The following is a 16,160-nucleotide window of genomic DNA, read 5'->3' as shown; positions in this document are numbered from 1 at the left end:
GAGTGAAGAATTATTAGTGTAGTAAGCTTACATACTTACCATTTGTTATTATTTAGACACATTAACTTATATTTTACACAAAATAGAGTGGGAATTATTGTGTCTAAACTAATGTAGGCAGATGAACTATGTTACACATCCTGAAATGTTTTGCACGTGCATTAAAATAAACATATGAATAAGTGAAAGTGGCCTGATATAGATATGTAGTAACATTGTTTATAGTTTGTGTATATAGGTATGCCAAACATAACCTGTACACATATTAAGCTTCCTTCACACAGTTGCATGGATCATTCCCTAGCCCTTATTTCTATATACAATCATTCATAAGTACTTCAAAAGTCAGTGAGAGAATCAATGTTCTTGCATGTTCATAACTCAAAACATTCTCACATTAGGAAAACTTTATTATAAAGTATAAAAAAATAAAATGAAACTGAGATTGCAGCATACATTTTTCATTTATGAGAGACTATTTCCGAGTTTCAGTGTTATCTTATCATTTTTAATTTAACATTTATGCGTGGTAAAGAAAGTAGAACTTTAAAATTTGGCTAAAAAGAAGCTTTATTTCAGTATAAAATTTGCAATACAGTACTGCTTTTAAAAATCTTGAACTTATAATATTGTAAAAGCATTACTTTGTTATTAAAAATAAAGTTTTCAAGAATAAAAAATTAATGAAATATATTTGTATAATATATATGTAAAAAGACTGAAGTTTATACTAACATAATGTAATTACCTTTCCATATATATATATTTTTTTTATGTGGCAGTTTTGTAACTTTGTTGTCCTTCAACTCATATGAAATATGACGGGGATGTATTGGGATCATGCAAGTTCAAATTAAATCAAAATAAAGAGGTTAAAGTGGTTATACATAAGTGCATTGTCATTTACTCATTAAAATTAAGTAAATTAGTGTCAGTAAATTCACTAGAAGCTTTAGGTTTAAATGACTTAAAAGACACAATGGCATACAGACTAAGTAAAGATGATGGCTGTCCATTGTAAAGTCTGCAAAATTACTCAAGTTAAATCTGCATATAAATAGCCATTCATCAAGCTGGAGGCAAGATCCATCTGTTCTAATGCTTTCTTCTGACAGCTGCACATTTATCTAGTATTTCATCTAGGAAACATGAACAAAAAATTAGTTTCAGAGAAATCGTGTTTTACATGAGAAGAAGAAAAACAAAGAACAGATATTGAAAGATAAATCTTGTATGTAATTACTATATGTTTCCCTCGTATGAAACATGAAAAATATGACAAGATTCAGAACTGAATTTTACAAAATTATTGTCATAGCTTGGGAACAAAGGGGTTAAATGGGTAGGAAACAAAAATACAAAAAAAGTATCAATGGTTTTAATGTAGATTAAAGAGTTGAATTAGTGATAAATTAGATGTGATTTTAATTGTATTTTATTTGTTAATGAAGTTCAGAAGATATCATTAATGTTACAGACCTAAAATGGCTAAATGCAGCAAAATGTTTCAACTTAAAAATAGCTTGCTTACTTGAAACTTTTTGGGTCCTGTAACTTTATAAATTAATATATATCCTAATTTTTTCTACAGTGTTTAAAAATTAAATAGTAAGCTTCTGTAGTTTCAAAATTATTGTCACAGTTTGAACCATTTTGAATTTACTGATCTCTTGTACAAACTTTAGCTAAGTTGATTGTTTCACAAGCAAAACTTTATAGAATGTTTGCAGATATAGGTTCTAAAAAAGTTTTAGATAAAATAATTATACAAATTTTGCTTGTGCCAAAATATGTACTATGTGTATAATATTTTCTCGATTAATGGCCAAACTACCTTTTAGAAAGAAGTAATTAGTGAACTGTTCCCCCTTATGTACATATGTATACACACATAGTTATTATGGTATGTGTAAAATTAATGTATTATTGCAATAAAACAAAACGAATATTCATCTAGACAGACAAATACTTCACAGGTTTTGTCTGATTGCAATACATAAGATATTTAAATTTCCATTACTTCTGAAAGCCTGTATTGGACATTTACCGTATAAACAATCAACAAATTTAAAATCCTCTTATCATTCTATTTTAATTTTACTTCATCTCTAAGTTGTAGTAAGTTACAATGAGAAACAGCATACTTGATACAGAGTCAGAAGGTTTTTATAATCATTATTAATTTTACAGAAGAAAATTTTACTTAAGTATTTTTGTTGATCAAACTGTATTTAGCTGTTTAAATCTAAATATATTTTTCTAAATGTAACTCAACTAGTAATACAGTAACTGTTTTTACATAAACATATTCTTATGATCACAACCTGCATATATTACTAATATACTTACTTTCTTCTAGACCCAAGCATACACCCCACTCAGTCAAAGTAATCATTTTGTCATTATTAGCATCACACTGGTTGAGGAAGGTGCTAATACAATGTTCCATTACCACCAGTGGGGCACGAAGTGGAAAGAGTTCGTGACGAGACACGGCTCTGTAGGGGTATGACAAAGACTTGTGTACTTCATTTGAACTTTTGATGGCTACACCTTGTTTGTTTTTTATATATATCTGTCCTTATTACCGAATCTTTGACACAGAAACAAAATCTTATTACCAAGTAATTATGAATGTTACTTAGCGACAACTTAAAGGTGAACTTATTTCAGAAGTATTCTAGAAATATGTCACAAGTATTATAAATGCCTTTAAGTGTACAGTTCTTCTCTGTACTGGAAAATGAGGAAAGAATTTGTCATTATTATAATCTGGAACACTACTTAATCTTTTTGTGATAATAATCACGCATAACTACACCACAATTATTTGTTTTAAATCTCCATCTCGGCTACATTTGTACTGCTAACAAATATAAAAATTGATTTGTAATGAAATTATAAAAAGCAATATAGCCTTACACTACTAAACCAACAATGTTCTTGCAATAAACAGTGCTAACGATTAATAATTTCATAGTATGTTACTTGATGCCACATGCATGAATGAACTGTTACTAGATGACCACTGAAGCACAAATAAACGTAAATGGAATTATACCAGAGTATCTTAAATGTAGAAATGACGCATGTTTTATAGAAATAAGACTGTATACCTGTCCTCAGGATGAGTGTCCAAGTCACAGAATTTCCAAATCACAGCATTAACCCACTTGCGACTAATACTTTTTTCGGCTTCCTTTTCCAACTTTGCATAATAACCTTTTAGTTCATGGTGCTGAACCAAATCTTGCATTACATTGAACAACCATTCTCGCATCCTTCGTGGGAAATCTGCCAACTCTTCCTCTGAACATTCTTGGAGTTCTACAACATAATACAATATGGGGAAATTATATCTTGTCTTTTACATTAAAATACTAGCAAATGTACCCAGCAAGACTGGGCTTAGAATGTAATACTATAAATGAGAACATGGATCAACCCTTCCACTGTTTCAAGCCTTAACACATAAACCATTTGTCTGATTGCAAAAGTACTCTACTACACGAGGTATAAAATATCACTTTCATTTTGCAAGTTTTGCACAAAGCTACTTGAGAACTAACTATATTTGCTAGCTGTCCCTTGTTTGATGTCAGCTTCATATATTTTTCTATATATCCTCCTTAATTAAGCCTTCATTCATGGCATTAAAACAGTTAAACTGAAATGGCTGCTTTACATATCAGTAATAAAGTTAACTGTACAATTAATAGATTAATTTATACAGTTAACTAACTGCCTCTATATGTAGCTAACAGTATTAATTAATCTATTAACTTACAGTTAACTTTTTTAGTGATGTAATTGTATCACTGATTTTTCCAATGCTTTCCTAGTCATCATTTATCATCAAGACAATTTTATCTATAGCTTAACTAAAGTCATAAGTTTTTTTGCTTTTACTTTTATTTGAAATAACATAATATTACCTCGACATGCTCCGTAATATTCTACGTGGACATGCCTATACTTCCTCCGGCTGCATTCTTCACTGTCTTCTTTACAAAGACATCGCATACGATACACTTCACAATAACTATCCCAAGTTTCATTATGGTTGGAGCATACCTAAAAAATCCAAAAAGCTAAATGTCTTAATATTTGAAAACACTACCTTGGTCATGAATCTATAAAACTGTCAGTATTTGCAAAAGAAAATAAGCACAAGTGAGTTCGCTTTAATTCTCAAATTACATTTTCTTGCTTAACACACTTTTTTTTTGACAAATAAAATGGGTACTCACCTTATTAAAAGATATTGTAAACAATACATTTATAAAAGATTAAACATCCCATAAATAATACATGATCTAGAACAGTGTTTCCCAAACTCTTTTAGTTTGAGGCTCTCTTGATGTGAACAAAAAAGTTTGAGCCCCCCCCCCCCCAAAACATATAACTTTAGCATGGTGGTTGTAAAACATTGCCATAGTAAAAATAATAACATCTCCTTTCAACATACTGTATCATTTAACTAATTCAACATAATTGTTATCAACTTATTGTTTATTTAGAATTAAAATTAATTTAGCATCTTCGTTTTTGGCCCATTTTTGGGTGGCTCCCCAGAAAAAGCTTTACAGCCCCTAAGGGGGCTGCAGCTCCCACTTTGGGAAACACTGATATAGAAAATGACAGTAGACATCATAAAATGAAAATGATGTGACAGCTGTTATAGTAACAAATAAAAAGATTGAAAACAGTATAGATATGAAAAGGATGTGTTTATGTTGATTTCACATTTATGTGTTAGCAATAACAACTTCTATAATTTGATTAAAATTAGAATATCACTTTAAAACCTATTTGATAAGAAGAATCTTAGTCTGAATTTCATACTTAAATTTCCTGCTTATTTCTAATTCTCTCCTGAAAAAGGAAAGTCTACCTTCCTAAACTGCTTAGATTAGCAGGTATTTCATTTTGTGATTCACCTAATGTTTGATTCTAGATTATTTCCTAGTATTATGATTAGAAAAAAATCTTAACATATTGTTATCAATGATGATACATATAGTTTTCAAAATCTGCCTTTCACTAGCTTTATTAATTGTGTGTTTGGCTTCCACAATTTATTTTCACATCTTGCTTTTCATTTACATTACTAATTATGTGTAGAATCTTTGATCATAAATGCTTTTCCAGTTTGCTGTCCATCAGCATTATTAGTTTTGCATCGTGTTTTAGAAGTGAAATGGATGTTATTCATCTGTTCATATATATATATAAGTTTTTTTCTCTCTCTTTTATTAGCATAATTATTTGTGTCTGGTATGTAAGAATAAGATCATATTGAACTATCTGTTTATGATCATAATAGTTTATTGCTTTTCTTTAATAGTATAAAAAAGATAAGTGTACCAAAGTGAAGAGCTATACTTAGGTTTTGTTTTCTTGATCTCACCTAAGAAGTAAGAAATATCCATTTCTCATTACATTCATCTCTACACTTCAACTTTCACCTACATTACCAGTTCTGTTGTAGTTTCAGGGAAAAGAAAGAGATCTTAATCACCTCTATTTTTCATCCAGAGGTATTACACCGTCTTGTTAGTTTGTTCATATTTCAAAATTCTCTTTCTGATAGATTTAAGCCTATTTACTCTTTAGAGTACAAATTTTTTACTAAAGCCAACAGCAAAACCTTGTACTTGTAAAAAACAGGAGATGTATGTATAAGTGAATTTCATAGAATATTTCTATGTTTGGGTTTAAACATTTCAATTATTTGTAAATAATAGGTACTTTTCTGAAGTGAACTTCTCACTTTTATAGTTATTTTGTCACAACACAAAAAAGATGAGATAATGCAAAAAAAATTAGTCGTGATTCCTATATAGTTATTTTCTCAACATTTTTTTTAAAGTTTAAAATCAACTTTTAATTCCTCTCTATTATATAGGATTTTGCTTAGATGATGTATGATGTTGAGAATTATTTAAAATTGTCCTTATGAAGGGATTCAGTGTAAGATTCAATTAAGTCTTATATTTTGACCTCTTAAACATTAGCTAAGTATATGAACATGAAAGGCTTTACTTAGCTTAGTTTTGATGCTTAGTTATTTTAATCAGTGAGGGGCAAACTCAATGAGTTGCATGACATTCTGTTGACAACCTTGATCTTTCTTATTTTGTATATTTGTGCACCGAATTCTCAAAATTATATTTCATAATAATAGATGACTAACACATTTCTAAGGTCTCTCAGACTTTTTAGATTCTGTTCTGAGCATTAAGTGTCTCTTTATCATCTGCATAACTGTGCAGCAAATAAAAATATATGTTAATAAAAACGTTCATATGTATGACTACAAGCATTTTTGTTTCGGTTTTCTTTATGTGTTTTTAACTATTAGTGTAACACCATTTAACCTTGTTTGCCTCAAACGCATATACATATTAAAAGCTGATAATGGTAAAATAATTAATTATAACAGAAAAACATTTTGAGCTTCTGAGAAAGCGAAACATTTCTGCTAATGCATTAATGTATACTAAGAGACATTACATACTTACAGCATATTAAGGGATGTAACCATAAAGATAGTAACCATAAAGTTTTTTAATCTGAGGTAATTTTCCTCAATTTTTTCTTTTATTCCAAAAATTAAAAATATCTATTAATATTTAACTTCAGAATATACCAAACTTGTCAAACAGAAAGTTATTATTATTTTTACTCCAGATTAAAGGTGCTATTGATATTGATGTTGGTGGAAAAAAAAAAAAAAAAGCTCCATATGTGACAGATGTTCATTAGTTCTTTGAGACATTGCTTTAACAAATCTACTTACATATTGAAACAGGCACTTTTTTCCTTTCCACCATTCAATAAAAAAAAATCTTTATACTCAACACTGCATATTAAAATTAGAAAATATTAAAAAAAAAGATACCTTTCTTCTCTCGTCTTTTTCTGGTAAGCATTTTTTCACGCATGCACAGGTTGGTTTATTAAGCTCATTCACAACACATTCTTTCCCAGCTCCACAATGATGGTGGGCACAAACATCTGTTGAATCGAATACATTTAAAAGTAGTTTGTGATATATAATACATTTAAAATAAAAAGGGTAAATAAAGAATTCATACTTAAAGCAAGTAAAATACCAATATAATATAAAAGGATGCAACGTGAAAATATGCAGCTTAGATAACATTGAAAGATTTCAAAACAGTTAAATATTTTGCTTGCACTCAGAAAAAAATTATTAAATAATGAAAATTATAAACAAAGAAACATTAAATACAAGTCTAATAAGCTTCTGCCTGTATTATGTTGTCAGGTGAATACTGTTTATATATATATCCAGGTTTTAAAATTATCATTTTTCATACAGGTGGGCTACTCCAGTAAAAATCAAAATGAAGGTAATAAACACAAAATTCTTAGTAACATTTAATAAATATATGAGTACATCTTCATATATGTAAAAACAAAACAAATACATATAAATAAATTGAGATTAGTCATTCTAATCTCATTAGCTTTACTTATACCTTTAAAGATTTTATCTTGATTATCTTATATTTTTTGAAATAGGCATTAAATGAAAGAACAGTTTCGTACCAAAACATTTTCTCTTCACCTACAAATTTGTAATTACATAATACAATAGATATGTGAAAAGAGTTCATAAACTTTAATAAAAACTGTGAATAACTTCTTGAAACATAATGTTCTGATAACTTGATTACATGCTCCTTTTCACAGTAAACTTTCAGTAAACTTTAGAAAATATAAAAGTTTGTAACCATGCTTAAAAACTTGGAAAAATGAATACATTTATATACATGTTTGCTTAATAGTTAAATTTTTTGCACATATCACAGCAAAGAAACTGCATTTAAATAATCAGTATTTCAGAAATTCATTTTTATTAAAGTTATTGAAAAACTGATTCAAAATAATATAAATCTTCTTTAAGAAATGACAAAAAGCCAAGTAAAGTATTATTTAGAAATATCAGCAATGTGTGTTTTCATCTACAGTCTTGAAATATCTATTGTTTCAATTTATGACATTCATGTTGTCGTGTTTGGAACCCCCCACCAAAAAAAACACAATTACACCGAGTTTTGTGTATTCCTAAATCAACGGTAAATTTTAACTATTAAGTACAAGGTATTCAAAACATTAACATAAAATAGTCTCAGAATCCATACACACATATATTAATGTATAAGTATACTTAAAGAGAAAAGAAATAAGTGTACTGTTATGTCTCTGTTTGTTTGTTAATTTCCAGTAAACATTCTTTCCGAAGAACTTCAGCGATACAAGTCCTTTCTTAAATAAAACTAGTTTCCCAATACAACTTTGCAATACACTTAATTTCCACAGTCACTTTAACTTAAACACACACTATAATTCACACACTTTACTTATGGTCAGTACTGCTCGCTTGACTCAATTATCTGTCTATCTGCAATTATATCTCCGTTTTATTTGCCGGACTTATATACTAAAATAGAGGGTGCCTAGAAAAAACTAGAGTTGCCACGAACAGTCATGATCCTTCTAGAAACTCCAGCGTCATGTGACTTCCACTGTCGTAACAGTACCAACATTAATACTATTAACTGAGTCAAGAATTAGGTTTTTTCTGTTCTATTAATAGAGTAATAACCACATATACTCACCTTCATGGGAGTCTCCAAGACCATCCACACTATTTAAATGAGGATTATTGTTCAGAAGAACGTCATCTTCAGCAATAAGGTCTAGTTCATCTCGTTCTCCTTCAACAAGATGACCCTACCATAAAAATATTGTATTCCTAAGTGCAATATATAGCTCAGTTAACATATATATATATATATTAATGTTTTATTATTAAACAAATCCTTTAAAAAATTAATTTATTAGACTTTAAGTTTAAATTATTTTACACACATTTTATTCTAATATTAGCAAGAGTAAAATGTGATTTTTATACAACAGTAATAAGGTGATCTTGATGACTTACCAAGCCTTTTTAATAAATAATTTATCTCCACAATCTCTGTATTAGAGGGTTGTACACCTTATTAAAAGATGAAATATGATTACCAAAAAAAAAAGTAGTAGTTCTGACTCTTCCTGTTTGGCAAAGTAGGACGATGCTGTGCACCATTTGATAGTTTACGAAGTACAGTTTATGTTTCATGCTGTATGTTTGTCGATAGGTCATGTAAAGCTATAGGATTGCAAACTGATTTTTTTTGTCTAAATATATATGATGTATTTTTTGCTAGTCTTGCAGTGCCATTGTATGATATTTACCAGTAATTTACTGTGAGAAAATATGGCATCATCCATTTCATGAAAAAAGTTTGTTCCTAGTATTGAAGTTTAAAAAAGTATTGGATAGCCTTATATGCATTTCATTTTGTTTACTATCAATGTTTTCTTGTAAGCCCATTGTAAGCATTATAGCAAGAATTGTGGTTAAAGCATGTAGTTCTTTAAATAGATAAACATGTGTTGATGATGGCATCATTTAATTAACATGCAACTGAAAGCGTGACTTCCATCATGTCTAGGAGTTACAATTTTGTTCAGCATCCTCACTATAAAAACTGTTTCAGTGTTGTGCATACAGAGCTAAATGTTTAAATATAAGATGTATTTCTGCAAATGATAAACCTTCCAAAGATTACCACATAAACAAAAAGATATGTGTAAAATACTAATAATATAATGAGGATTATTCTACAGAAAAGAATAATATTCAGCAGCTGTTATCATACTACATTTGTTATTATTTTTTATTTCTTATAAATTAATAAGAGTTTTTGTTCAAAATAGTGCTTTCAAATTTGGCTGACAACTTGAGAATATTGTTTTGTGTAATTGTCTTATAATAATAATAATTATTATTTTCCTCATTCTCATTCCCATCGTTTTTTTTTTGTTTTTTTTGCTGCAATAAGGCCAACTTCACAAAAATATAATAACAAGTTTCATTTTCCTTTAACCTTCTCATAAAAGTAGAATTTATCACATAAGTTTTAATCTTACACTATTGTTTAAGTATAATGCCTACATTCTCTTTCATTGTTGGTTGCAATAAAAATAAATCTTACCCAAGTTAGAAAAAATAAAATAAAACTATTTTCATTAGCAACCCTTCTAAATATCACATAAATGATTTTAAATCATAACATTTTAAATTTAGTGCAGCACTTTGAAAATAATTTTAATTGTTAAAAGGTATATATTTAACAATATTTTCCTCAATGCAATTATTAGAATTTAGAACTAATGAGAAATAACTAAGAAGCGGTTTAAGGCTCTATACTTAATTATAATGAAAAAAAAATCCAGATATAAATTGCTCTTACCGTTTTGGCATTTACCCCAATGGAATAATACACACAGAAAATGAGCACAATAAAAACTCTCATTGTTGTGTCCTGAAACAAAGTTGATCAATTTTAATATTTTATGAATTGGAAACTGTACACCTATAGAATATTTAAGAGATTTTGTGATTAATTATTATAAGGAATATTCTATTTGATATCAAACTCTGTAGGTGACATTTAACAACAACAATATATATTCTTGCATGAAGCTACTTTATGATTTTAACACCTATTTCCATATTAGTGGTTTGGCGATTCTTGGCGTATTTTTTTTTGGTTTAAAAAAGTATAGGTTAAGACTTCGAACTTTTCATTTAGTTTTTAGCGAGGTGTTATATCATCGCTGAACAAATATAACAAGCGCATATTGCGTATCAGCTTACGGTCTATGACCTTCGAGAGTACAACGAGAAATGTATACGAAGACACTCACAAAACAACACTCAACTGTGGTTCACAAATTTTTAGAATTTTATTTTCATATTATTTTAAAATGTTAAAGATGTAGTTTAGCCAAAAATAATTAATTATGTATTTTTCGGGCGATTATTAGGCCTATGGTCGCTCTATGTTTATTACAAGAAGGTCATAATTCTGAAACTGTAATAACAGTGCCTGTAGAATCGTGTTCTCTCATCTGCTAATCTAGAGCGTTATTAAATTTTATACAGACGCAGTACAGCCCTTAACTCCAAAGTGTTTGGGAATTCTAAGTGGATGTTCTCATCCATATGAACAAATTATTTTGTTTCTTAAGAACACTTTAATAATTATGTGTTATAGCTGGTGTCGTTCCGCTTGTAATTAACGAACATTGCACTGTCAGAAAAATACATAAAATCAGCAACGTGATATACTTGGTAAGTATTACGATGACCTGTCTGCTTCGAACTCTTCTTCGTCTTACGCATACTTCAAAATTAATGAGTCATACTTGTTTTTATTCCATCTGTACTTCACGAGCACTGCAGAAAACAAACATATGACGTCCAGTTAGTTACAAATTAATCACTTCGATTGGAATAATTTTCCGATAGGTGATAAAAACCTAGTTTTGATTTGTATACTAAACTTTGTCAACTATAATCTTAACCAACTTGGAATCCGGGTAAGGGCTACATCAAAGGAACAAAAGTCAAAGTAAAATAGAATATTACGTTCTCAGGGTATTTTTTTTTACCAAATATACTTACAACGATTAAACAATGTTATCGACTATAAAATGACAAACTGCAATTTTGAACACGTCATTGAATCATCACAAAAAAATGCAGTCGTTATTTCGACCTGAAGAAGACCTCAGTATAGAAGTTGAAACGTCATCCGACTCTACTGGAAACAGAAGCTCATTGATTAAAGCTAAAATTTTAGAAATGCAATCGTTACTTTAATTAAGTATAGGCTGATGCTTAGGGCGCTCGACTCGCAACCTGCGGGTTCGAATCCACATCACTGAGTATGCTCGCCTTTTCAGCCGTGGGTCATTATAATGTTATGATAAATCTTATGATTCGTTGTTAAAAGAGTGTCCCAAGAATGGAGGAACGGCTAGCGCAGACATCTCTCGAGTAGCTTTGCGAGAAGTTAAAAAAGTCACTCTAGAATGCTATACTGGAGAGCTGTTGGAACAAATGAAAAAATGACCCCAACAAAGTAATATCTTCTTGTATAAATGTGCTTTTTATTATATTTTTTTATAATTCTTCTATTTTGAGACAAACAAAAAACTAATACGCTTCTAGTAAACTTTAGAGATGTTTCATCATGACATCCCACTATTGTAGCAAAAGACTATTTTAATAAATTTCGATATCACTTCATTTGTAATTGTGCTAATTAAAGTCAACTAATACAAGCCGGTATTAAATCGAATAATAGAATATTGTACAAAAAAAGAAACAAAATTAAAGTTAATGTCCCCAAAACAAAATTAAATGTGTTTACAAAATCGATTAAAAATCATAGAAACCCACTCAAACTATATCTAAACGGGGCTCTTCTTGATGTGCTTACATCAGCAAAATTTTTGGAATAACTTATGATTCTAAATTAACTTGGAATAAACACATTGCCAAAATAAATAACAAAGTGTGGCAACGAGCAAACTGTATTAAAAGATTAACTGGTAAAAAATATAGGAGCAAACAACACAGAACATGATTAAAATATATAAACCATACGTCAGACCAGTAATCGAATACGCATGGTTAAATATTGCAAAAACACATCTTAAGAAATTACAAACTATCCAAACTTTATTACTAACTACAACATTTAGAGCTCCAAGATACACAACTTCTACATACTTGCATAAATATGCAAACATACGTCCAATAAAAGACACGTTAACAGATTGCTCGATCCGCTACTTTGACAAAAATGTAAATAAAAATGACTTGTTAATTGAAATAGATCGCTATATCATACATGATGGAAGAGTTAAGTATCTCTCTCTCTCTCCACTAAATTTCTATAATAAGAACAAATCCATCTGTATTAGACTTTAAAACTACCACTAAGACTTAGATACTACCGAGTATTTAAAAAGGGTATTTATGTGAAAACACATGCAGGTAGATATATCTTGTGTAAACAAAAAGGATATTTCTTGCTACCATACAGAACCAAATTAAGCGAAATACTTTGGTATGAAATGCTTGTGTGTGTGTGCAATCAAATGATCCGATGAATAAAATAGCATTAAATACTACTACTATACTATTCAAGGATATGACCCTGAAAAGGCAAAGACAAATCAGTTTATTATTAAGTGTTGTACTAATATGAACCTGATGCATAGAATAATAATAGTAGAATTTTGACAGTTGCTAACAATAATAAAGGAGGGAGGAAGAGGTCAAATGAAAACCTGACCCTCCCAGGTCGCCCAACGACCTAAAACTCGATGCTGAACGAACGAAGATTTGGCTGTGGAAAGATGGTACACAGATTCCCTCGAGATCCAGAACGAAGACGGAAATGGGAAATAAAAGTTCGTCGTGAATACTGGAAAGCAAAAAGTTACTGTATGGCCGAAATGAAATAAAAAAGGGATGATTTTGTGCTCAACATGTTTAGAAGCTGTAGAAGAACAAGTACAATTACCGAGTGAAGGCAGCCTTCAGAAACTCACACAGTTGAAATAATACAAGGAAGGCAGTCTTACCCACTGTTGTGAAGAATGGTATGAAGACTTCCAATCACACGGAGCACCTCTTTAGAGAAGTTCAGGACACGCTAGGCAGTGGCAAAACTTTTCAAGTAGGCAGAAATATTTACCCAAGATATAAATCTACCTTCTTGCCATAGTATAAAGGAAAATTCTTGAATAAAGTATTCTCTTGTGGGTTTCATATCTACGTGAAGAAACGGCAGAATCTCTGGAAAAATAAACTCAAGGGATCAAAATCAGGCGGTGAACTTGGGAGCAAAAATATGGCCATGTGGGCTGTTGTGCAAAAACTTAAGTAAACAATAGATGTACTAACCAAATATTCTGGCATGTTTTAAAACGTTCCATCTTAGAAAACAAAGTTTGCTTACCAAAATATCCCACTTCATATGTCCATGTAATATTGATTTTTTTTCATTTATTAGGTGTAAGTACTGTCATACTATGTCTTTACCACGTAGATCATATCTTAAACTTTAATTTTTTTAGCTACTTTCATGTTTAAAATACTCTCTTTGTGGCTCACATGGAAAATTACTGCAGTTTGTACCTGTGCAGTATTTCAGCTATTTAATCATTTCTCTAATGGCCTAACTGTTCCTGTCTCATACTTAAAAGTTTGCTAGAGTGTTAATTATGTATATATAACTGTTTTTATTGGTATTATTACAATAAACTACTACTGGAAGAAAGAAAATTGTCAATTTATATGAAAACATCATATGGTGCAATGAAAATAATTCTAGATACATTTATCATTACATTTGTATGTTTGTTTGTTTTTTCTGTAATGTGAATCTACTAACTTGTAAAGATGCCACACTTTCTAATGCTTCGATTTTCATTATCCCTCGGAGTTCCATGTTTTTATCGTAGAGGAAAAACAAATATATTGGGCAATTAACTTGGGGTGTTAATTAAATTACAATTTTGAATTGAATGAACTCATTTTCACGAGCCCCCCAGTGGCACAGCAGTATGTCTGCGAACTTACGACGCTAGAATCCGGGTTTCGATACCCGTGGTGAGCAGAGCACAGATAGCCCATTGTGTAGCTTTGTGCTTAATTAAAAACAAACAAACATTTTCATGAAGTTATTTAATTATATCATTATATTGATTATCAGGAAGGTTAAGTTAAATTGAACTAACAAATCCTTTAATTTTAACGACTGATTCTTGTGTTATGTATTGTTTGCTCAATTGAAGTTATGAGATCGGAGTTATTTTCTAATAGTTGAAACTATACCCAGAATTTCAGTATAAAATAATTACTATTTACATGTTTGTTAATCAATACAAAATTTCTTCAGTTAATTTGCAGTTGATTGACAATTAATCAATTAATTCTTATTTTAAAATCAAATCAACTTTGGTGTAAAACTTTAGTTAGTTGAATTAAATTAAGTAAATTCAACCAATTAAATAAATCAATTATTATGTAAAATGTACCCATATTTAAGGCGAATAAAGCAATACCACGCAGACAGTGCAGGTAGTTTACACGTTAAAACGATTGAAATCCCACTCACAATGGGTAACAACATGGCGCCTATTGTTTAGTTAGCCAAACTCTCTTTATTTATGGCTCTGAAATATAGTTTAACGCAGCGACACTTTAATAAATTAAACAATAAATTATATTATGTGTTTTATAAGACTTCAAATTTTATATTTTCTTCATCTACTGAAATACGTGGGTGACGTTTGTAAAACTAATCAGTCAAATTATCTCGTGCCTTACTGAGAAATGAAGTCTGACAGGAAAATGTAGGTTGAGTAAAGAAACGTTAACTGCAAATTATATTATTGCTCTATGTATATTTATAGTACTACCAGTGCTCTTAAAAATTAAGACTGTTAGTATTCTAGGTAAAATAAAACATACCACACGCACATTTATTTATTATTAATATTGTCCGCAAGAAAGCAAATTATAGAGTAGAAAATTTACGTGCTGTACAGTTGTATAGTATGTGTATTTTAAAGTCGAAAGCTTTACAACTACCTATAAAAAGGTATAATCAACAATACTGGAAATACACATGTAGGGTTAGGTGCTAGCCTTCAGTTATAACACGTTTAATGATCTAATCTTTGACAAAAGGGTCATTTTACCAAGGGCGTATCTCTAATATTTCATTCGTTGTTATATTAGCACGTTAACTGCACTTCAGAGTATCTCTATTTATTTACTCTTTTAGTCGAATTTAAATTTTTATCAATACTCTTTGAAGCGTAAAAAAAAGTTTATTTAAAAACAACTCGGAAGATATATAAAACAAATAAATGGAATATATAAGAACTACACGAGAATATTTGTTTGTTTTCTGTTAAGCGCAAGGCTACACAGTGGGTTATTTGTGCTCTGTCCCATGGCGGGTATATCGAAAACCAGATTTTAGGGCTATAAGCCCTCAGATTTGCCGCAAAAACATCGAGGAAAGTGGAAGGGGGAGAATGGTGCATTCGAAACTATCTTTACATGAAAGGAAAACACAATAGAGACAAATCTAATCTGATTTAGTTCTTGTATTCAGTTAAACATCAACCAACTTTTGTGGGTATCGTGAAATAATACTGTTACGTCTCTGGTCGTTAGTTAATATTCCGTAAAAATTCTTTCCGAA

At 30.0% G+C, this 16,160-nt stretch overlaps 1 protein-coding gene across 2 annotated transcripts in view; it reads right to left on the bottom strand.

Moving 5' to 3' along the window:
• Positions 1 to 505: 505 nt before the first annotated feature.
• The window catches only part of LOC106462747 (SPARC-like), a 22,084-nt gene continuing 6,429 nt past the window's right edge, over positions 506 to 16,160 (bottom strand). For both annotated transcript variants that reach the window (XM_022388561.1, XM_022388510.1), the window contains exons 2-8: positions 10,335 to 10,406; positions 8,652 to 8,766; positions 6,905 to 7,020; positions 3,936 to 4,074; positions 3,117 to 3,327; positions 2,350 to 2,498; positions 506 to 1,139 (exon numbers count right to left, since the gene is read on the bottom strand). In XM_022388561.1, the coding sequence (XP_022244269.1) occupies positions 1,096 to 1,139; positions 2,350 to 2,498; positions 3,117 to 3,327; positions 3,936 to 4,074; positions 6,905 to 7,020; positions 8,652 to 8,766; positions 10,335 to 10,397 (837 nt within the window). In that variant the 5' untranslated portion in view covers positions 10,398 to 10,406 and the 3' untranslated portion in view covers positions 506 to 1,095. The remainder of the gene's footprint in view (positions 1,140 to 2,349; positions 2,499 to 3,116; positions 3,328 to 3,935; positions 4,075 to 6,904; positions 7,021 to 8,651; positions 8,767 to 10,334; positions 10,407 to 16,160) is intronic.

Source organism: Limulus polyphemus, unplaced genomic scaffold (assembly GCF_000517525.1).
Source record: "Limulus polyphemus unplaced genomic scaffold, Limulus_polyphemus-2.1.2 Scaffold1, whole genome shotgun sequence".
In the NCBI taxonomy this organism is placed as follows: Eukaryota; Metazoa; Arthropoda; class Merostomata; order Xiphosura; family Limulidae; genus Limulus; species Limulus polyphemus.
Note: the sequence above shows the minus strand (reverse complement) of the source record. Positions and strands in the feature narration are given on the sequence as shown.